Source organism: Ranitomeya variabilis, chromosome 4 (assembly GCF_051348905.1).
Source record: "Ranitomeya variabilis isolate aRanVar5 chromosome 4, aRanVar5.hap1, whole genome shotgun sequence".
Taxonomy (NCBI): Eukaryota; Metazoa; Chordata; class Amphibia; order Anura; family Dendrobatidae; genus Ranitomeya; species Ranitomeya variabilis.
Window position 1 is genome coordinate 584,450,569 of NC_135235.1, and position 21,989 is coordinate 584,472,557.

General features: G+C 42.2%; 1 protein-coding gene across 3 annotated transcripts in view; it reads right to left on the reverse strand.

Annotated features, from left to right (window-relative positions):
- Nucleotides 1-633: 633 nt before the first annotated feature.
- The window catches only part of CCM2L (CCM2 like scaffold protein), a 38,193-nt gene continuing 16,837 nt past the window's right edge, over nt 634-21,989 (reverse strand). Inside the window, exons 1-10 of one of the 3 annotated variants that reach the window (XM_077253052.1) lie at nt 9,602-12,511; nt 9,333-9,500; nt 9,054-9,137; nt 8,029-8,212; nt 7,341-7,918; nt 7,049-7,181; nt 5,779-5,842; nt 3,959-4,106; nt 3,355-3,493; nt 634-2,378 (exon numbers count right to left, since the gene is read on the reverse strand). In XM_077253052.1, coding sequence (XP_077109167.1) covers nt 2,113-2,378; nt 3,355-3,493; nt 3,959-4,106; nt 5,779-5,842; nt 7,049-7,181; nt 7,341-7,918; nt 8,029-8,212; nt 9,054-9,137; nt 9,333-9,500; nt 9,602-9,631 — 1,794 coding nt within the window. In that variant the 5' untranslated portion in view covers nt 9,632-12,511 and the 3' untranslated portion in view covers nt 634-2,112. Of the gene's footprint in view, nt 2,379-3,354; nt 3,494-3,958; nt 4,107-5,778; nt 5,843-7,048; nt 7,182-7,340; nt 7,919-8,028; nt 8,213-9,053; nt 9,138-9,332; nt 9,501-9,601; nt 12,513-21,989 lie in introns of those variants that run through there. The other 2 variants (XM_077253053.1, XM_077253054.1) reach the window with 2 other exon arrangements.

The following is a 21,989-nucleotide window of genomic DNA, read 5'->3' on the forward strand; positions in this document are numbered from 1 at the left end:
GCCCTGTGATAGCTGTCTGGACTCAGGCCCTGTGATAGCTGTCTGGACTCAGGCCCTGTGATAGCTGTCTGGACTCAGGCCCTGTGATAGCTGTCTGGACTCAGGCCCTGTGATAGCTGTCTGGACTCAGGCCCTGTGATAGCTGTCTGGACTCAGGCCCTGTGATAGCTGTCTGGACTCAGGCCCTGTGATAGCTGTCTGGACTCAGGCCCTGTGATAGCTGTCTGGACTCAGGCCCTGTGATAGCTGTCTGGACTCAGGCCCTGTGATTGCTGTCTGGACTCAGGCCCTGTGATTGCTGTCTGGACTCAGGCCCTGTGATTGCTGTCTGGACTCAGGCCCTGTGATTGCTGTCTGGACTCAGGCCCTGTGATTGCTGTCTGGACTCAGGCCCTGTGATTGCTGTCTGGACTCAGGCCCTGTGATTGCTGTCTGGACTCAGGCCCTGTGATTGCTGTCTGGACTCAGGCCCTGTGTGCTGTCTGGACTCAGGCCCTGTGATTGCTGTCTGGAGGCCCTGTGACTACTACAGCAACCATCATCCAGTGAACTGTGGGGTGTCATTGGCCATTACTGAGATAAGTGAGAGGGAGGCATCAGTGATGGCGAACCTGTGGCAGTCCAGCTGTTGCAAAACTACAATTCCCATCATGGCTGGCCATTCAAAGCAAAGGCTTTGGCTGTGAAGACATGATGGGAATTGTAGTTTTGCAACAGCTGGAGTGCCACAGGTTCGCCATCACTGGAAGAATTCCCCCTCCCCCTCACTTATCTTAGTTCACGGCACCCCACACAAGTTAAATAATAGCAAGACCAACAAAAGAAACCAACTGACAGATGAACAAAGAAGTCACTAAGCAGGTAAGTTAATTCTAATTATACATATTTGTTATTTAAACTATACATGTCGCAAAATTATGTTTTTTTATCAAGGTGACACACCACCCAAGTTATGCTCGGTTTTTTGGCGAATTTTGACACACCGAGCTCAAAAGGTTGCCCATCACTGGATTAGATATTAGAAAAAAAAATTTTTGACAGTGAGGGTGATCAATGAGTGGAACAGGATGCCACGAGAGGTGGTGAGTTCTCCTTCCATGGAAGTTTTCAAACAGAGGCTGGACAGACATCTGTCTGGGATGATTTAGTGAATCCTGCTTTGAGCAGGGAATTGGACCAGATGACCCAGGAGGTCCCTTCCAACTCTATTTATCACCCACTCCTGGTTGTGCCTTACAAATTCTGATGTGAAGTTCTGACCGTGTGAACATGACCTTAATCTGTGGAACAGGTGACCACAGGAGCTGGTCACGGTGAGAATAAATGATGGTTTCAAAAAATGGTTTAGAAGAAAAAATATTTATGTAAATCTATAATATTCTTGTTCTGAATGTTGATCCAGTCGATTGACACTTGATCAGGAGGGAAAAAAAAATCGAAGGCAAAATGGTTCATGCCTTATGATTGTACTTAACCCATTCCTTTTATCCTTTAGGTGAACTTGATCGACATGTAATTTTTTCACCTTAGTAACTGAATGCATTTTTGGATAAAAATCATTTTTTTTATGAGAATGGGTTCATAAAAAATGTTGAACTGTTCTGCTTCTACATCCTGTATGTAACATAGTACATAACAGACTGTGAAATGAGCTAATGGTGGATCTATCTTTGAACTCATTCTAATGGCACATTTTGTAACTTTTATCTCTCCTCACAGTTGATTTCTTACCAGCTGAACGTTCAGATCAGCTTAGAAGATAATCACAAAAAAAGAATAATGTTACAGACATGGCTGTAAGAATAAGCTTAGTGATTCAATAGTAATGAAGTCGTTATGTACTGTGATACACACAGGATGTAGAAGCTAAGCAGTCAAACATGTCTAATAAAATCCTATTACAAAGTAAAATTTTTGGCTAAAACAGTTTTTGCTAGTAAAAAAAAAAAAATTCTCCCAAAGGAGTCCATAACGCAAAGGGACATTTTTAATGGCAGCCATGACAGAACTTGTGTGTGGTGTTGCTACTTGGTTCAGCTTTACCTCTGTCTCCTAAGGACATGGCCCAAAATGGGCCTTTAAAATGCAATTTTTCCCTTCATGGTTGAATTGTCACAGGAAGTCATCATCCTCAGAGTCGTCATCGTCCCTCGCCAGTGCCTCTATATTGTGTGTGATGTCTGTGATAATGCGGTTGAAGCGGTTGGACCCTGGTGAGCAGCTGTCGTAATTGCGCACGGCAGAGGCTGACGTATTACTCATGCTGCGCTTGATCCTTCCAAAACTGTCGGTCAGAATTCCCCCGTCACGAATTCCAATGCTCTCTAGGAATCCTTCAAAGTATCCAATATCCATATCAGGGATAAATGGCCTCAGTCCTGACAAAGGAAACAAGAACAAACCCGAGATGTCATAAAAGGAATTATTATATTGTTTTTCTTACCCAGATCTAAAAAAAATTCCTGCAAAGACAAAGTAAAATTCTGATTGTCTGCAGTCACCACCAGAGAGAGCTTCATACAACAGATAAATTAAACTATGCAGTGAGCTCCCCCTAGTGGTAGCTGCAGTCAGAAATAAGTTTAAAGCGAATTTGCCACCTAGTTTGAGAACAACATAATATAGAGAGTGTACTCGTTGCTCGGGTTTTCCCGAGCACACTCGGGTGATCTCCGAGTATTTGTGACTGCTCAGAGATTTAATTTTCATTGCCTCAGCTGCATGATTTACAGCTGATAGACAGCTTGAATACATATGGGGATTCCCTAGCAACCAGGCAACCCCCACATGTACTCAGGCTGGCTAGCAGCCGTAAATCATGCAGCTGCATCAACAAAAAATAAATCTCCGAGCAGTCACAAATACTCGGCGATCACCTGAGTGTGCTCAGGAAAACCTGAGCAACGAGTATACTAGCTCATCACTAATAGAGACCCTTACTAGGCTCCTTGCTGTAGTTTTGATAAAATTGCTGTTTTATAAGCAGGAGATTATCACTAGAGGACTAGTAAACCTGCTGCTAGGTAGTTCTCCATATTCATGAGCTCTGTATAAACCTGCCCCCCATCAGTAATTGGTAGCTTACTGCCTATGCACAGTGCACACAGAAAGCTGCCAATCAGTGGACTGGTAAATCTGCAGCGGATAAAAAGGATTTAATCACAACTTCAGCAATCAGCTCAGAAAGTGATACTTTGCTGGAATAAGAGTCTCTACCCCTACATCATGCTGCTCTGAGATTATATAGGAAAAACTGTTAACAGATTCCCTTTAATGTGTAACTTTCTATGCAGGGAATTTGGTGTCTGTGTCTGAAAAAAAAATCCCTGACCACTAGTCTCCCACTGTTCTTACCAAGTAAAAGGAATTTCCTATTTTCTCCATACAATTGGAGCAGCTCTCTGCAGTATTCCTTCACATCCATCCCAAGACGATATTCACGTAAGAGACAGGCAAACCGGTAAATCTCCATGGGGGCCAGCTTGTTCCTCAGCTAGAAAAAACAACCATTATGGAGAATGATCTTAAATGTATCATCCAGTCACATCTAAAGCAGCATTTCCAATTCTGCTCCAGGTTGCAAGCCTTCACGTCTCCCCATCACCAGGCTAGACCATATTTTATAGTAAGCACTCTGCTGTATTGCACTGAGGGAGATGGAGATTGCATACCGGCCATACTGTTTTCGCCTCATATAATGGAAAATTATAAAAAATATTCATGATCTTATTGCAGCTAGTATGGTTAACAGAGAACACATTTTTGGATGCAGCTCTGGGTGTGACTGGAGAATAAATATGAGATATAAAAGTCATATATGATCCAAAGTTACTATAATATGTCACTCAGAGTATGCTACACGGACTATGGGGACCATAGAATGCTGAGATTTGTAGTTCCCCAGCAACTGGAGAGTCACAGAATACATCAGCACAGACCTAGCCGCCCGCTTACGTACAGTTATCATGTAGTCCTGCAGCTGTTCCAGGGCGACACCATTCTGGTCGCCATCACTGGCTCCGGACGCCAGGCTCTGCTCAGATACAGTGAATGAGGGAGAGGATTCCCCGCTGTAACGCACCTCGAATGTATCATGGGAACCATTGCTGGGAAAAAGAAAAAGTTGTAGACGAATATAAGACGTTTGGTTGGAGTTCCCCTCTAAGGATATACAGTGGGTACAGAAAGTATTCAGACCGCTTTAAATTTTTCACTCTTTATTTCATTGCAGCCATTTGGCAAATACAAAAAAGTTAATTTTTTCACATTAATTTACACTCTACACCCCATCTTGCCTGAAAAAAACCCCCAAAAATTGTAGAAATTTTTGCAAATTTTATTTAAAAAAACCCTGAAATATTACATGGCCATAAGTATTCAGACTCTTTGTTCAGACACTCATATTTAAGTCACATGCTGTCCATTTCCTTGTGATTTTCCCTGAGATGGTTCTACTCCTTCATTGGAGTCCAGCTGTGTTTAATTAAACTGATAGGACTTGATTTGGAAAGGCACACACCTGTCTATATAAGACCTCACAGTGCATGTCAGACCAAATGAGAATCATGAGGTCAAAGGAACTGGCCAAGGAGCTCAGAGACAGAATTGTGGCAAGGCACAGATCTGGCCAAGGTTACAAAAGAATTTCTGCAGTACTCAAGGTTCCTAAGAGCACAGTGGCCTCCATAAATGGAAGAAGTTTCGGACCACCAGAAGTCTTCCTAGACCTGGCCATCCAGCCAAACTGAGCAATCGTGGGAGAAGAGCCTTGGTGAGAGAAGTAAAGAAGAACCCCAAGATCACTGTGGCTGAACTCCAGAGATGCAGTAGGGAGATGGGAGAAAGTTCTACAAAGTCAACTATCACTGCAGCCCTCCACCAGTTGGGCCTTTATGGCAGAGTGATCCGATGGAAGCCTTTCCTCAGTGCAAGTCATATGAAAGCCCGCATAGTTTGCTAAAAAAAAAAACACATGAAGGTCTCCCATACTATGAGAAATAAGATTCTCTGGTCTGATGAGACGAAGATAGACCTTTTTAGTGATAATTCTATGTGGTATGTGTAGAGAAAACCAGGCACTGCTCATCACCTGCCCAATACAATCCCAACAGTGAAACGTGGTGGCAGCATCATGCATATGGGGGTGTTTTTTAGCTGCAGGGACAGGACGACTGGTTGCCATTGAAGGAAACATGAATGCAGCCAAATACAGAGATATCCTGGATGAAAACCTCTTCCGGAGTGCTCTGGACCTCAGACTTGGCCGAAGATTCACTTTCCAACAAGACAATGACCCTAAGCACACAGCTGAAATAACAAAGGAGTGGCTTCGGAACAACTCTGTGACCATTCTTGATTGGCCCAGCCAGAGCCCTGACCTAAACCCAATTGAGCATCTCTGGAGAGACCTGAAAATGGCTGTCCACCATCCAACCTGACGGAACTGGAGATGATCTGCAAGGAAGAATGGCAGACGATCCTCAAATCCAGGTGTGAAAAACTTGTTGCATCATTCCCAAGAAGACTCATGGATGTATTAGCGCAAAAGGGGGCTTCTACTCAATACTGAGCAAAGGATCTGAATACTTGAAAATGTATACATTTCTGTTTTTTTTCAGTCAAGATGAGGTACAGAGTGCACATTAATGAGAAGAAAATTAACTTTTTTTAATTTACCAAATGGCTGCAATGAAACAAAGAGTGAAAAATGTAAAGGGGCCTGAATACTTTCCGTACCCACTGTATATCTACATCTCTTCCGGTGTATTTATTACTTACAAGGAGCTGCAGCAGCTAAAGTCAGCATCGTATGAAAATGTCCCGTCTGTGTGTGAACTGTCACCTGCAAAAAGACGAGAAGAGAATGAAAGACTGTCCATAGCCCGGTCATAAGTGGCTATGCCATCAAAAACACCCAATAGGCACCATAAATGGCTTCAGAATGTAGGAGGGCCAAGGTTAATGGGACAGGACTCTACTCGGAGCACACAGCATGTGGCAGAGACTGTGCTCACCATCAGAACTCCAGCTTGGCTGAAAATCTCAACACCATATGGCACCTGATTGAGAACAGTGGGGCCGGTATCACATGTCCAATATTCACGAACCGAGTATGAACTTTGATGTCCACACCAACCACAGATATCTTGATCTTCAAATGTCCTGTCAGGAGATTTGCGGCCTACCTGGACATGTGATGTGTGAAACCATCCTAAGGTAGTATTATTTAGACACAATATCGCAGTAGTACTTCAGTGTAATATGCAAAATTGCTTCTTCAGGGAGGAAGAGGACTTGAACTCTAGTCCCAACTACTGGAAGTAGCGATCCTAAACGTCAATATCGACCTTTTAATGAGCCTTGCCATATGACTTAGGATAAAAGAAAATGCAGAATCTCAAATTTCAGACTTCTGTTTCTGGCTGTTGCCCCCTTGTCAGTGCAAAGTATGAGATCCCAAGTCTTGTGGCAAGGCTTGTTAAAGGGGTCATATTGACAATTAGGATTGCTACTTCCGGTAGGTGCCACTATTGCATATTTAATTTCACAGAGAACAATTGCATGGCCTATAAGTCTCCTTACATTGTCATTCTACACAAGGAGAAACATTTCCCCTTAGATTTCAGTATAATGCGTATGACACTTATTTAGCGGTTGTGCACAGGTATTATTGTGGTGGGGTTATTTAGCTACTCTTTTTTGGAATCTGGTATTAGAATAAGTTATGGAGATATTTGGGCACACATGGCATAATAGTTGGAGCATGGTATGCTGTTAAGATTTTGGCAATATATTTGGGATGCGGTTATTTGGATGTGGTACTGTTTGGGAGCATTATTGTACTATTATGATGTGGATATTTTGGAACTATTCCCTATTTTGCCCAGTGTCTGCAGTGGCAGAAAAATATTGGCCAGAAAAAAATCAAGTTGGCAATCCTGGTAACTACTCAAGTACAAGTCAATAACCAAGGCTTGCTACAATGCCGTAATTGAGGCATAGTGCTCGCAGGGGTGTCACCACTAGCACCATGAGGTCCTCATCTTACAACGTGATAGCCACGGCCTCTCTGGAGGAGACGTATAATGATAGCCGGCCCGGTCCACACATTCAATGCTCTGATCCCCATAGATGATTTGGAAAACTTGGCAGATGAGCGCACATGATTCTTCTGCAGCATCCTGTAAAAAAAGTGCAAAAATGTTAATTAGCTGCAGAACATTATGGGAACTGTCTCTGGTAGGGCTATGAATGCAGTTGTGGTTGCAACCAGAGTGTATGACAATACGTGAATGAAGATCAGTAACTGGGAGAGTAAAGCAACTCAACAATCAACTCACTCTGTTCTCTACAGCCAAGATGATCAAGTTGCAGTAGGCATCTGGACTTGGCTCCTTGGGATCTAAAGGATTCTGTCCTCCTGGTCTTCTCTCCCAGCTGCCCCCACATGGCTGACATCTCTCCCAGCTTCCCCCACAAGGTTGTCGTCTTTCCCAGCTGCCTCCACAAGTTTGTCGTTTTTCCCAGCTGCCCCCGCGAGGTTGTTTTCTCTCCCAGCTGCCCCCACAGGGTTGTCTTTTTTCCCAGCTGCCCCCACAAGGTTGTCGTCGCTCCCAGCTGCCACTGAATGTCATCCTTCGCTCCCAATTATTGCACGCCTGGCCTCTACGGCTCTTCTCCCAGCTTCCAGTCTCTTGCTTTTCTCCACTCCTCTCCAAACTACTTCCGTTCTTGGGTCGTCCATCTGAAGATTTATGGGCCATCTTCCAGTCCAAGCTGCAGATAGTATGGCGCCTTTCCATAGCACCCCCTATTTGTTTAGGACCAGCTCCACCTGCTCCTGGAATCCTGTCAGCTTTTCCAACAGGAGGTTTTCTTTCCAAGCTACCAGAGGCTGGAACAGGATCTAATCCGAGACCTAAAAGAAAGACAATAAGACTTAGACAACTCCAACTATGATACAAGACCTATTAACATTCACTATACATGAGAACACTCAGTGCAGGAAAGACAACCTGCTCATCACACCTGTCTTGAGGACCAACAAATGAAGAGCATCATCCCTAACATAGGAAGCTGCAGCAATCTCATGTGTAGGAATCCGTAGAATGAGCTCCTCGTTGTCTCTCCAGGTCAGTAAGAGGCTCCGAGCTGATAAACTGAGGATACTGTCCTGCTCCGGGGTGCAGTGGAGAGGGAGCTCCTTGAGATGCTGCAGAAAGAAAACAAAATGTCAAATTCCCAAATTCCACATATACAGTAACAAAGATAATGATGAATTAATTTAGAAATTGGTTATATTCTTGCACATAGGACCAGTATTCTAGTAGTTAATTTATTTATTAAATGTATTTAAATTATTTATATTTATTTAAATTTACATTATTTATTCATATAAGTGAGTAAAATAAAATAAATACATAAATAGTAGTTATATCCTTGTACATAGAGTCAGTATTAATTATATGTTTATACATAGGGAGCAGCATTAAAGTAGTTATATTCTTGTACATATTGGCAGCATTATAGTAGTTATTCTTCCATGTAGGGGCAGCATTATATTCTTGTACATAGGAGCAGTATTATAGTGGTTATATTTTTGTACATAGAGGCAGTGTTATAGTAGTTATAATCTTATACATAGGGGGCAGTATTATAGTAGTTATATTCTGTACATAGGAAACAGTATTATAGTAGTTATATTCTTGTACACAGGGGGCAGTATTACAGTAGTTATATTCTTGTACACAGGGTGTAGTATTATATTAGTTATAATCTTGTACATAGGGAGCAGTATTATAGTAGTTATATTCTGTACATAGCGGCAGTATTATAGCAGTTATATTCTTTTACATAGGGGGCTGAATTTTAAGTTATTATATTTTTTGTCCATAAGGAACAGTCGTATAATATAGCCTATGAAGTAATCATATAGCAAGCCCCTCCAGGGACAAAGAAAATAAGAAGTCTTTGTTGTCCCATCATGCCTCAGGATGTACCAGTATTTTTTTTCTTTTTATCATGTGCTTCCTTATGACAAGAGGGTTTCTTACCCTCGCTGTATCCAGAAGCTGCAAGATTTCATCTCGACTTGATGGATTTAGTGAGGCCACAACCCATGTCAGATGACCCAAGAACTGTGAAGAAGATATTTACTGTAAGACATTTTTTTTTACCTTATTCCCCACTTGGGATCTCCTGAATGAGATGAGCTATAGCAGCGAGGTCCTGGCTTGTCCTCCTAACAGATGAGCACCATTGGGGCTGCAATAAGTATCTATCAAGCAACTTTTCTGCCTATTAATGTCTTGACTCCCCAAGTATTTCCTTACCTTTACTTCCTTCTCCACATAGTCATGCAGAAGAATTTGGGGATCCAACAAGAAATCAGGGGGCATGACAGGCACAGAGTGGAGGGGTCGGCGGTAGCTGCTATTCCTCACTGCTGACCGACGGGCAGATTTAAGTGACACTAATCGTTTGATGGGTGAAACCAGGGCCTGGTATAAGGGAGACAGAGATGGGCGACAGGTCCTGTGATGATACAACAGCTGGGATGAACCTTACCACACAGATACACAGCAACGTTACACCTTGGTACCTTCTTTCCCTTCTTGGTATGTTGCTCCATGCTGCTGTCTTTCAGATGACTCCACCAGTCACCCAATACTTCAAGGGTATATCTGCGTCCTACCAGACTTCATGAGTATTCCTGTCCTCCCTGGTCTCTGTATAACTGGCTCTGCCTCCTCTTCCTCCCCATTGTTATTTTCCTACAGAGGAAACTCCACCAGATTCAGGGACCGAGTTAGTTCCTGCTTCTGTCCAATGTGATAAGGGCAGATATACAGTGACATGTAAAAGTTTGGGCACCCCTGGTCAAAATGACTTATTTTGAACAATTAGGCAAGTTGAATATGAAATAATTCTCTCAAAGGGTTCAAGTTAAAGATTACACATTTCCTTTGTATTTTAGGCAAAAAAAAATATATTGTAAATTTTTACATTTTAAAAAATTGCAAAAAGGAAAATGTACTGATGCAAAAGTTTGTGCACCCTGCATGATTAATAACTTGTATCACCCCTTTGGCAAGTATCACAGCTTGCATATGCTTTTTGCAGTCAGCCAAGAGTCTTTCAGTTCTTGTTTGAGGAATTTTTATCCTTTCTTCGCTGGAAAATTCTTCCAGTTCTGTAAGATTCCTGGGTCTTCTTGCATACACTGATATTTTGAGGCCACAGATTTTCAATGATATTCAGATCAGGGCCATTGTAAAACATTCAGCTTGTGCCTTTTGAGGTCTATTATGGATTTTGACGTGTGTATAGGATCATTATCTATTTGTAGAAGCTATCCTCTTTTCAACTTCAGCTTTTTTACATGTGGTGCTATGTTTTCATAAAGAATGTTTAAATTTAATTGAATTCACTCTTCCCTCTACCCGTGAAATGTTTCCCGTGCCATTGGCTGCAACACAATCCCAAAGTATGATTGATCCACCCCCATGCTTAATGGTTAGCGAGATTTTTCTTTTCCTGAAATTCTGTGCCCTTTTTCTCTACATATACTTTTGATCGTTGTGGCCAAAGAGTTCTATTTTAACCTCATCAGTCCACAGGACTTGCTCCCAAAATGCATCAGGCTTGATTAGATGTTCTTTTGCATACTTCTGTTGCTGAATTTTATGGTGAGGACGAGAGAGAGGGTTTCTTCCGATTACTCTTCCAAGAAGGCCTTATTTGTCTAGGTACCACAACACCAGAGTCTAAATCTTTCTGAAGATCTTTTGCAGTCAAGCGGAGGTTATGATTTGCCTCTCCAGCAATCCTACAAGCAGCTCCCACTGAAATTTTGCTTGATCTTCCAGACCTTATCTTGACCTCCACTGTTCCTGTTAAATGCCATTTCTTAATTACATTTCAAACTGAGGAAAGGGCAACTTCAAAATGCTTTGCTTTCTTCTTAAAGCCTTCTCATGCTTTATGGGCCCCCAACATTTTCAGAGTGCTAGGCAGCTGCTTTGAAGAACCCATGGCTGCTGTTTCTTTGGCACAAGGTTAGAGGAGGATGGGTTTTTATAAAGCTGGGACATCTGCATCACCTGGTCTTTCCTAACTATGATAGTGAACAAGCCATAATCCTAAGAGTACATGCCCACGATCAGCAACTGCTGTGGCTTTGACACTGCGTATTTATCCAGCATCAAAACCACAAGGGCCAGATGTTACAGCATAATGGATGGTATTTCTAGAAAGCCCATGTCCACTATGCGTGTATGTGTGCCTGCAGACCACCCGTGGAAACTGACATGCAGCACATCTTTCAGGACTGCAGCATGTCAATCCTGAGATGCTAGTCTCCGCAACAGAAATTTCACCCATAGAATGTATTGAATGCAGTAAATCCGCATGATTCAGTGAACATATATGGATTTACCTGAGTTCAATAGAACGCAGCATTTGGACGCAGCAATAATACACTGTGTGAACATAGCCTTACAGGCTAATTAAGGTCTGAAACCTTGGTCAAAGTTAACAGAGCACACAAATCTCCAAGAGTGCCCAAACATTTGCATCAGCCCATTTTGTAATTTGTAAAATGTAAAAAAAAGGCGATTTTTTTTTTCTTTTTCTGAAAATACAAAGGAAATTTGTCATCTTTAACTTTCCCCCTTGTAAAGATCATTTAATCTTCTTCTTGCTTAACTGATCACAATAAAGGTAATTTTGACCAGGGGTGCCCAGACTTTTACATGCCACTGTAGACAGCAAAAGTGCAATGCAATTTCTTGGACTGCTTCGAGGTGGAAGAACACAACACTATGTGATGCAGCAGAGCCAAAAGGGTCTTGTAACTCCTTGTGATAATGTAGAAGCTTTATCTGCACTCTTATAAATTGGACACCAAATGATGGCATCAATGACAAGCTCGGCTCTGCCGCATCTTCATATAAAATGAATATCAATCAGTACTTGTGCACTTGCAAGTTTAAAGGGAATGTACAAGTAAACAGGTGATATGTGACATTGCAGTCAAACTGAAGCCAAGCTTTCAAATTGTCCCGAGGAGAAAAGAAATCTACAGCACCACATATTGGAAGTAGAGATCCTAGAAATCAATATCAACCCTTCAAACAAGCCTTGTCAAATGACTTAGGATAAAAGAAAACCCAGAAACTCAATTTACAGACATGTGTTTCGGGGTTTTGCCCCTCCTCAGTGCAAAGTAGAGATCTGATTTGGCTGTTTGAGAGGCCTGTGACTGGGGTCTAAGGGATAATGTTTCTCCTTGTGGAAAGGGACATGCCTTACTTGCTGGAGTAAGGAGACTTATGAGTCATGCAATGCCCCTTTGGGAACTTAAATATGAAAATTGCCTCTTTAGAGAGGATGTGGACTTGAGTTGAACCCTAGTGCCACTTTTAGGAAGTAGCAATCTTAGAAATCAACATCAACTCTTTAACAGGACTTGCCACATGATTTAGGATCAAAGCCAAACCAGAATCTCAATTTACAGACACGTATTTTGGGTTTTTACCCCTTCTCAGTACAAAGCATAGAGATATGATTTGGCTGTATGATAGTCCTCTGACCGGGGTCTAAGGGCTAATGTTTCTCCTTATGGAGAGTAACATGCCAGTGTATGGAGACTTATAGGCCATGCAATGCTCCTGGGAATTTAAATATTCAAATTGTTTCTTCAGAGAGGAAGAGGCCTCTCATACACCCAAAAAAAGATCTCATGGTTTGCACTGAGGAGGGGCAAAACCCTAAAACGTGTCTGTGAATTGAGATTCTGGCTTGGCTTTTATCCTAAGTCATGGCAAGATTCATTAAAGGGTCAACTTCTAGGATTGCTACATCCAATAGGGGGCACTAGAGTTCAAATCCTCTTCCTCTCTGAAGAAAACATTTATATATGTTATTTCGTAGAGGGGCATTGCACAACCTACAAGTCTTCTAGCATGTCACTCTCCATAAGGAGAAAGGTTACCCCATGGAGCTAAGCTGCAATGCCAGGCGCAATTTGTGGACCTGCTTCCAGAAGAAAGTAACCATGGTTTTTTAAATCATCAAATATTGTCCGTTTATAAAAAAGCTGGCACTCCATACCATAACATATAAACCCAAATTCTGACTTACATAACCATAGCCGATGAAGAAGCGACGGCGAAACGTGCGTTGGGGTGAGGGTGAAGTGACAGCCATCTGTACCTGTGCTCCTGTCCCTGACGAAGTTATATACCAGCTTTGTATATCTATATGCTCTTCACCAATGTGGTTCTTATAATTGATCTGGTTTCTTGTTTTATTTGTGCCCTCATACTTTAGGGCTTATATCCTTAAATTATTGCATTATATACAGAGGATTCCTCAGCATAGACTCTTTCTATAACAAATTAAGGCCATAATTACTCCCGATTCAGACTAATATATGAGCAGGCATTTTGATTTGGTTAAGTACAAGGTATTTCTTATTCCTTACATTCTGAGCACAGCCATACCTCCATCCTTTATATATTATTTATGGTAAACACTTCCCCTTTCTGGGCACTCTGCTTTTTTATTAGTTTTTTCTATGCATGACTTTATTGGTATGCTAAATAAAAATTGATTTTATATTTCACCTTCTGGGTCTCTATCGCCCATTCTTTTTTTTTATATATCTTGTACAACTCCTTTAAATTTTACATAAAGCTGCATTCCTATGGATATTTACTGCAGCTTCACAGCACAGAATACAATGTGGTACCAGCCATATGCTCCTCTCTGGGGCCTGGATCCCCCATGTGCAGCCATATGGTTGAACGCCTCAGCACATTCCTACTTGGCACCTCCGTAATATACAGCATCAGGACTGCACATTGTCATTTCTGCATTGTTTGGCTATGAAGAAATTATTTTTAGTTGTCTGATTTGGAGTCTTATTTTCTTTAAGAGCATTAGGAGGACCTATGTACCTATCCACATAGCCAGTATGATCTGCAGTGATGAAGATTTCATATAAGGGATTAGGGCCAGAATCTGTTTTCCCCTACAGGGGGCAACAGAGCTGAAGGTTGGTCCAATATGTGCTCCACATCCTTCAGCAATATAGATAGGGACTAGGGATGAGTGAATGTGCTCAGTGATACTCGGATATCACTTGAGTATCTGGGTGCTCGGCACTAAGCAAGCATTAGTCGATGTTCGAATTTGAAACTTGAGTCCCTGCCCCACATATCTGGTACCTGTTACTCTGCCAATAAGCATGTGGAGATTGCCTGTAAATCCCTGTATTCAATTACTCATCCTTACAGTATTATGTGCTCTGTTGTACATTTCGGTGGTATATAATACTCAAAAATAGCATTGAAATGTTTTTCTGAATTCAGTTACTCATCCATAGAGTATTATTACGTTCTTTGTGGTACATTTCTGTGGTATATAATACTCCAAAAAAGCATTGGAATTTTTTCTGGATTCAATTTCTCACCCATGGAGAATTACGTCCTGTGGTACATTTTCGGTGGTATATAACACTACAAAAAAGCATTGAAAAAATTGTCTGTATTAAGTTACTCACCCATAGAGTAGTACGTGCTTTGTGGTAAATTTGTATGGTATTTAAAAAAAAGCATAACATTTTTTTCTGGATTTAATTACTCACAAATAGAGTATTACGTTCTTTGTGGTACTTTTTTTTTTTATGAATTCCAATACTCATCCATAGAGTATTATATATATGCCCTGTGGTACAATTCGGTGCTATATAACACTCCAAAAAAGCATTGATAAAAAAATACTTGTTTCAATTACGCATCCATAGCATATTATGTGCTTTGTGGTACATTTTGGAGGTATATAACACTCCAAAAAAGCATTGAATTTTTTTCTGGATTCAATTACTCACCAATAGAGTAATACGTTCTCTGTAGTACATTTCGGTGGTATATAACACTCCAAAAAAGTTTACATTTTTTACTGGAATCAATTACTAATCCGAACAGTATTAAATGCTCTGTAGTACATTTCTGTGGTATATAAAACTTCAAAAAAGTGTTGTAAAATTTTTCTGGATTCAATTACTCCCCCACCTACCAAGAGATCTGTACTGTCCTTGGGGTTCCGCACATCGTATGTGGGAGCAGGCGATGGTACAGTTAACACAGGTGTCTGTCGCCCATTTCTACATGTCAGGGGGCTTCAGCATTACCCGAAGCCGGGTCACTTACAGCCCAGACACCTGGGAATCGGGCTCCAGGAAGCAGATAGAGGCAGTCCCCCAGGCTCCAAAGGAAGGAGAAGAATAAGACACCTGAAGAGGATTACAGTATTACCCTCCTTATAATTTTTTTCTGGCTTTTCACTTTGTGCCAAGCCTTTCTGAGTATAGAAGTACAGCAATTACACTTTAAAAATATTTGAATGAGGTCCAACAGTTGTTACCTTTCAGGGCACATTCTGCAACTCTTTATGAGCGTAGGAGTACATCAACTAAATGTTCAAAATATTTACATTATTTTTTTTTCTAGATTCAATTAGGTCTTCCATACAGTTTAATGTGGTTATTCTTACATTATGTTGGTATGTAACACTCCAAAAAAGTGTTTACAAATTTGTCTGGATTCAATTACTCATCCATACAGTATTTTGTGCTTTGTGTTACATTTTGGTGGTATATAACACTCCAAAAAAAGTTGAAAAATTTGTCTGGATTCAATTAGTCATCCATAGAGTATTGGGGCCTTTCTGTTACATTAGGGTGGAATGTAAAACTAGGGTTTTTGTTGGAAAATTTGTCTGAATTCAATTAGTCATACATATAGTATTACATGCTTTATGTTACATTTCAGTGGCATATAACACTCCAAAAAAAGCATTGATAATTTATTCCTGATTCAATTACTCATCCATAGAGTATTACGTGCTTTGTGATAACTTTCAGTGGTATATAACACTCCATTTACATTTTTTTCTGGTTTCATTTACTAATCCATACATTGTAACGTACTTAGTGGGCAACAAGCATGGCAGAATCCTGCGAGACTCCTGAGATAGCGACCAGAGGAATATTGGAGCCAGACCAAGCTGGCACGACAGCGAAGGTGGCAGGAACCTGTGGTCTAGAATCGTCAATTCTCCCAGAACCACCAATGCCCGAACCCAGGCTGCAGTCGTCACCGCTGGGGTTCTTGTGGACTACAGACGGGAGTGTCAAGATCCAGAAATCGGTGAGGCCTAGGCTGGTCGGAAGAAAGAAGGAGGTGAGCCAGGCCCATTGCTGGAGACATGCTAGCACACCCACTAACCACAAGGTAACGACAGTTGGCATGCCAGGGGGAGGTCATTACATACAACCAGCAGCGGAGATGGGGTCCATAGAAGAGTTTGGTACCTATCATCACATCTCATTCAGCCAGCAGGCAGTAGAGACTAAGGCATTAAGAGCTGACAACTGCAACTATGGTCACATTCCTCAAAATGGAGGGGCAACATTGCTGGTATGCAGCGGCTGTGATCTGAGAAGGATGGGAGCAGGATGAACCCTTCTCGTGAAACGAACATGTCTGGAAGAGGCTCATCGAGGCAGCTCGAGATGGAGCTACCAACCCCGAGAGATAATACCATCCTTGGGGTTCCCCACCTCCTATGACAGGGGTTCTAGCACTATCCCAAACCAAGACACTTACAGCCCAGGCACATGGGAAATCGGGCTCCAGAAAGCAGGAGGAGGCAGACCCCCAGCTTAACGAGGAAGCTGAAGAAAAAGCGGACACCTGAAGATGATTACTATCTTACCCTCCTTATAATTTTTTCCTGGCTTTGCAATTATTCAACCCTACAGTTTAATGTGGTTATTATTACATTGTGGTGGTATATAAAACAAAAAAAAACTCAAAGAAAAAAAACTATGGATTAAATTAATCATCCATTCAGTTTAACGCAGTTATTGTTACATTACAGTGGTATATAAAACTAAAAAAAAAAGTTCAAAATCTTATGGATACAATTAGTCATCCATACAGTTTATTTTGCTTTGTGTAAAATTACGGTGGGTTAAAATTTTAAAAAACTGCTTAGCCTGGTACAGTTCACAAAATATTTTTGTTAAAAAAAAATGTACTATTGTCACATACAGGTGCTTCTCACAAAATTAGAATATCATCAAAAAGTTAATTTATTTCAGTTCTTCAATACAAAAAGCAAAACTCATACTATATAGAGTCATTACAAATAGAGTGATCTATTTCAAGTGTTTATTTCTATGATTGTTCATGATTATGGCTTACAGCCAATCAAAACACAAAAGTAATTTTCTCAGTAAATTAAGTAAATAGCAAAAAGGGAACCTAAAACATAACATTTATTACATCCATTAAAATGACAAGACACAGCACATAAAAGCCAAACATGTGCATTAACCAATCTTTAATCAGACAATTGGTTGATTATTAATCAAGAGATCAAACAATAGTGTTTAGGACAGATTGGTTTCTTATACTTCCAAAACAATTATTCAACTAATAAACCGAAGGCTCAGCAGAGAAACCAAACGCACAAATCTAAACAGATACTAATGCTATTGTCCATGCCAGCATACTTATACTCAAATACGTGAAGCAAATCAGTACCACTGATGATCACCCATAGTATGCTTGCAAAAATGAATGAGGGTTCATAATAAAATGATATGCAACAATCTCACCAAATGATGGAGATACCACATAAAGGATGCACCCTCCTGTTCAGTTAGTCAGAAATCCAATGGATCAATACACGACTCCATAGACCGTTCCTGTTCAGGACCACCTCCCTACGCGTTTCATCCCAAAGGGGAATCATCAGGGGACAGGGCACTCAGACAGTGGCCTTGATGATAGGGTACTTCGCCATCATAAGTATTCACATAGAGCCTATCATAAATGGATTCCTAATGGCGTCTCAAGTGGGCAGTACTACGGATATTTAAGGCCACTATCTGACTGCCCTGTCCCCTGATGATTCCCCTTTGGGATGACACGCTACGGATCCGTCAAAAAAACGGATCCAGTGCATGTTTTTTACAATCTGCACAGGATCCATCTTTTCAACATTTTGACAGATTGTGACTGATTGTAAAAAACGGAAATGTGAAAGATGCCTAAGGCCGCATTGCAGGGTTGTTCCACAACTGTAATGTCAGAGGGCCAGGTTTTTCAGTCTGGACAAGCAACTTGGTCGGAAGCAGAGAAGCGGGCACTACCTGCGGTTGTAGAGGCTGTGGCCGCTGTCATGCAAAGTGGAAGTGCCAGGGCCCCAAAGGCCGTAAGGGTTCCAATAGCTTTCCCATTCCCATCAAGTGACTGCTGGATCAGCCGGGGGCCAGGAGACAGGTCCCAGGCAACGGACAATGTGGCGGTCTCATCTATTCTGGCCAAGTCCAGTCAAAGGTTTCAGACGGCATTAGAAACTGACAGTCTTCCTTGGACTCAGACCTCAAGCGAGTGGTCTGGGACCAAGGACGGCTGTACCTGGTAACTTTCCAGAAGGGTTACCTGGAGGCGTGGCCTAGGGACTGACAGTTAGTGGTTCCGTATCTGTTCCGGATAGCACATGAGATTCCAATAGTTGGACATCTAGGGATCACTAAGACAAAGGCCAGACTAGCCCATGTGTAGTGGCCCAGGATGGGTGCCAATGTGGCTGTCTACTGCCATTTGTGCGACACCGGTCAGTGGTTGGGGAAAGCAAGGCGGCGCCCCAAAGTCCCACTGGTAACTCTGCCCATTATAGAAGAGCTTTTTTAGGAGGGTGGCTGTGGATTCGGTTGGCCCGATGGCCGCTCTCCGCAGCTCCTGGAAACACTTTGTACTGACGGTAGGAATACCTGGCTCAGCAGGGAAGGGGGCAGTCTTCTCAGCTTCAGAGAAGAAATTTACACCCACACCAGCTAGCTAGCATCAAGCTCCTACACGAAGAATCTCTGTAGATACCATGAGATCTAACTTCTTTGTTTAGTTAGCCATGATTTCATAAGGAGAATACAGAATAATCGTAAGTCCTGGTCACACACTGATTACATTTTAGCTATCTCTGGAACGGACTGAATGCCTTCCAGGGTTTCAATCCGTTGTAGAACCACATGATGGCGAGATGCGTAGAATGGCTAGTAGTAGCCAGGTAGCAAAGCTGTGTTTGGTCTCAACGCATAGCAGGGGCCTGGCCGGATCCAATGGCAAGTACTTACAAATACTCGGAGGACCCCAAGCATGCTCGGGAAATCTTGAGTAACGAGTATATTCGCTCATCACTACTATCTATCCCATATCTATCGATAGATAGAGGGAATGAGATACATAGATATATAGATAGATCTATAGATACCTAGATCTATCTATTCATATTATTATTATTTATTATTATAGCGCCATTTATTCCATGGTGCTTTACATGTGAGGAGGGGTATACATAATAAAAACCAAGTACAATAATCTTGAACAATACAAGTCACAACTGGTACAGGAGGAGAGAGGACCCTGCCCGTGAGGGCTCACAATCTACAAGGGATGGGTGAGGACACAGTAGGTGAGGATAGCGGTCGTGTAGCGGTTTGGTGAATCGGTGGTTACTGACAGTTGTAGGCTTGTCGGAAGAGGTGGGTCTTCAGGTTCTTTTTGAAGGGTTCGATGGTAGGCGAGAGTCTGATATGTTGTGGTAGAGAGTTCCAGAGTAGGGGTGATGCGCGAGAGAAATCTTGTATGCAATTGTGGGAAGAGGAGATGAGAGGGGTGTAGAGAAGGAGATCTTGTGAGGATCGGAGGTTGCATGCAGGAAAATAGCGGGAGACGAGGTCACAGATGTATGGAGGAGACAGGTTGTGGATGGCTTTGTATGTCATGGTTAGGGTTTTGCACTGGAGTCTCTGGGTAATGGGGAGCCAGTGAAGGGATTGACAGAGGGAAGAGGCCAGGGAATAGTGGGGGGACAGGTGGATTAGTCGGGCAGCAGAGTTTAGAATAGATTGGAGGAGTGCGAGAGTGTTAGAGGGGAGGCCACAGAGTTCAGGAGGTTACAGTAGTCGAGGCGGGAGATGATGAGGGCATGGACTAGGGTTTTTGCAGATTCTTGTTTTAGAAATGTACAGATCCGTGAAAAATTTTTGAGTTGAAGGCGGCAGGAAGTGGAAAGGGCTTGGATATGTGTTTTGAAGGAGAGATCAGGGTCAAGGGTTACCCCAAGACAGTGAGCTTGTGGGACTGGGGAGAGTGGGCAGCCGTTTACTGTAATAGGATAGGTTTGTTGGGGATGTCGCGTGACATGGGGGAAAGACAATGAATTCTGTTTTGTCCATGTTAAGTTTTAGAAATCTAGCGGAGAAGAAGGATGAAATAGTGGACAGACATTGATGTATTCTGGTTGGTAGGGTGGTGATATCTGGTCCAGAGATGTAGATCTGCGTGTCATCAGCACAGAGATGATACTGGAAACCGTGAGATTCTATGAGCTGTCCCAGGCCAAAGGTGTAAATGGAGAAGAGCAGGGGCCCTAGAACTGAACCCTGCGGGACTCGGACAGATAGGGGGCGAGGTGAGGAGGGGTGTGTGAGTCGGAGACGCCTAATGTCCGGTCTGTTAGGTATGAAGAGATCCCGGATAGGGCCAAGTCTGTGATGCCAAGGGATGAGAGGGTCTGTAGTAATAGGGAATGGTCCACTGTGTCAAAGGCAGAGGAGAGGTCCAGGAGGAGGACAGAGTAGCGTCGCTTGCTCTTGGCGGTTAATAGGTCATTGGTGACCTTAGTTAGGGCAGTTTCAGTGGAGTGGTGTGACCGGAAGCCAGATTGTAAGTGGTCGAAGAGGGATCAGGAAGAGAGATGGGAGGACAGTTCAAGATGGATAGATATATCTATGGATAGATGTAGATAGATATATCTATAGACACATAGATATATGGATAGATCTATCTATCTATAAATATATCTATAGATAGATATAGATACAGTAGTGAAAGAGTTAAAATAAAATAAACACACAGCCAGAAAAAAGTATTTTAATATTCTGAATTTCACCATACTCGATCGACTTCAAAAAATTAAAAATAATAAACCAACCGTATACTTACTTTCCGCCATAGTCCAATTAATAACAAATGTCCCAAGATGATCTCCCCTATAGAACAGTGACATCGGGTGATGTCACTGCTCTATAGGCTTCCAGCGACACACTGACAGGAGACAATGGCTCCTGCAGTGCATTACTGAGGTTACTTTAGATCAGGCTCTCACTTTATGGCAAAGCTGCGTGGGAATTTTCCCACACAGTAGTGCCACAAGTGAGAGTAGGAACTATTTCTCACAGCAGCGGAGGGATACAGTGCGGAAGGATAACTTCCCTCACTGTATCCCGGAGCCCCTGGAGAGCGGTTGCATCAGCTGATATGGCTGCTCTCCACGGGAGATTGTCGTGGGACAGTCGTATTAATTGGATATCTGCGGACATAGGGAGTATATTGTTTGTTTATTATTTTAATATTTTTTTACAGGTGAGCAATGGCTTCGGGGATCAAGGTGATTAGGAGTATGTACTCCATGTTGTATGTACTGTATGTGTTTATATGTACTGTATGTCTATGTACTGTTGTAAGTAGTATGTTGTATGTACTGTATGTCATATGTTGTATGTACTGTATGTTGTATGTACTGTATGTTGTATGTTCTGTATGTCATATGTTGTATGTTCTGTTGTAAGTAGTATGTTCTGTAAGTCATATGTTGTATATACTGTATGTTGTACTGTATGTATGCATTTTGTTTTTTTCTTACATTCGACACATTAGCCGGATGATGGTACTACTAGTGTCCCATCATTGGCTAATGTGTCAATCACTGTCACTGTAGCAGGCATAGCCTGATGGGACGATGCCTGCGCAAACACACCCCCGGACAGCCCCGCACGCACCCTGAAAGCCCGCAGTAGCCCTGGCAGACCCACGGACAGCCCGCAGACCCTGCCCGTACACAGTCACCGC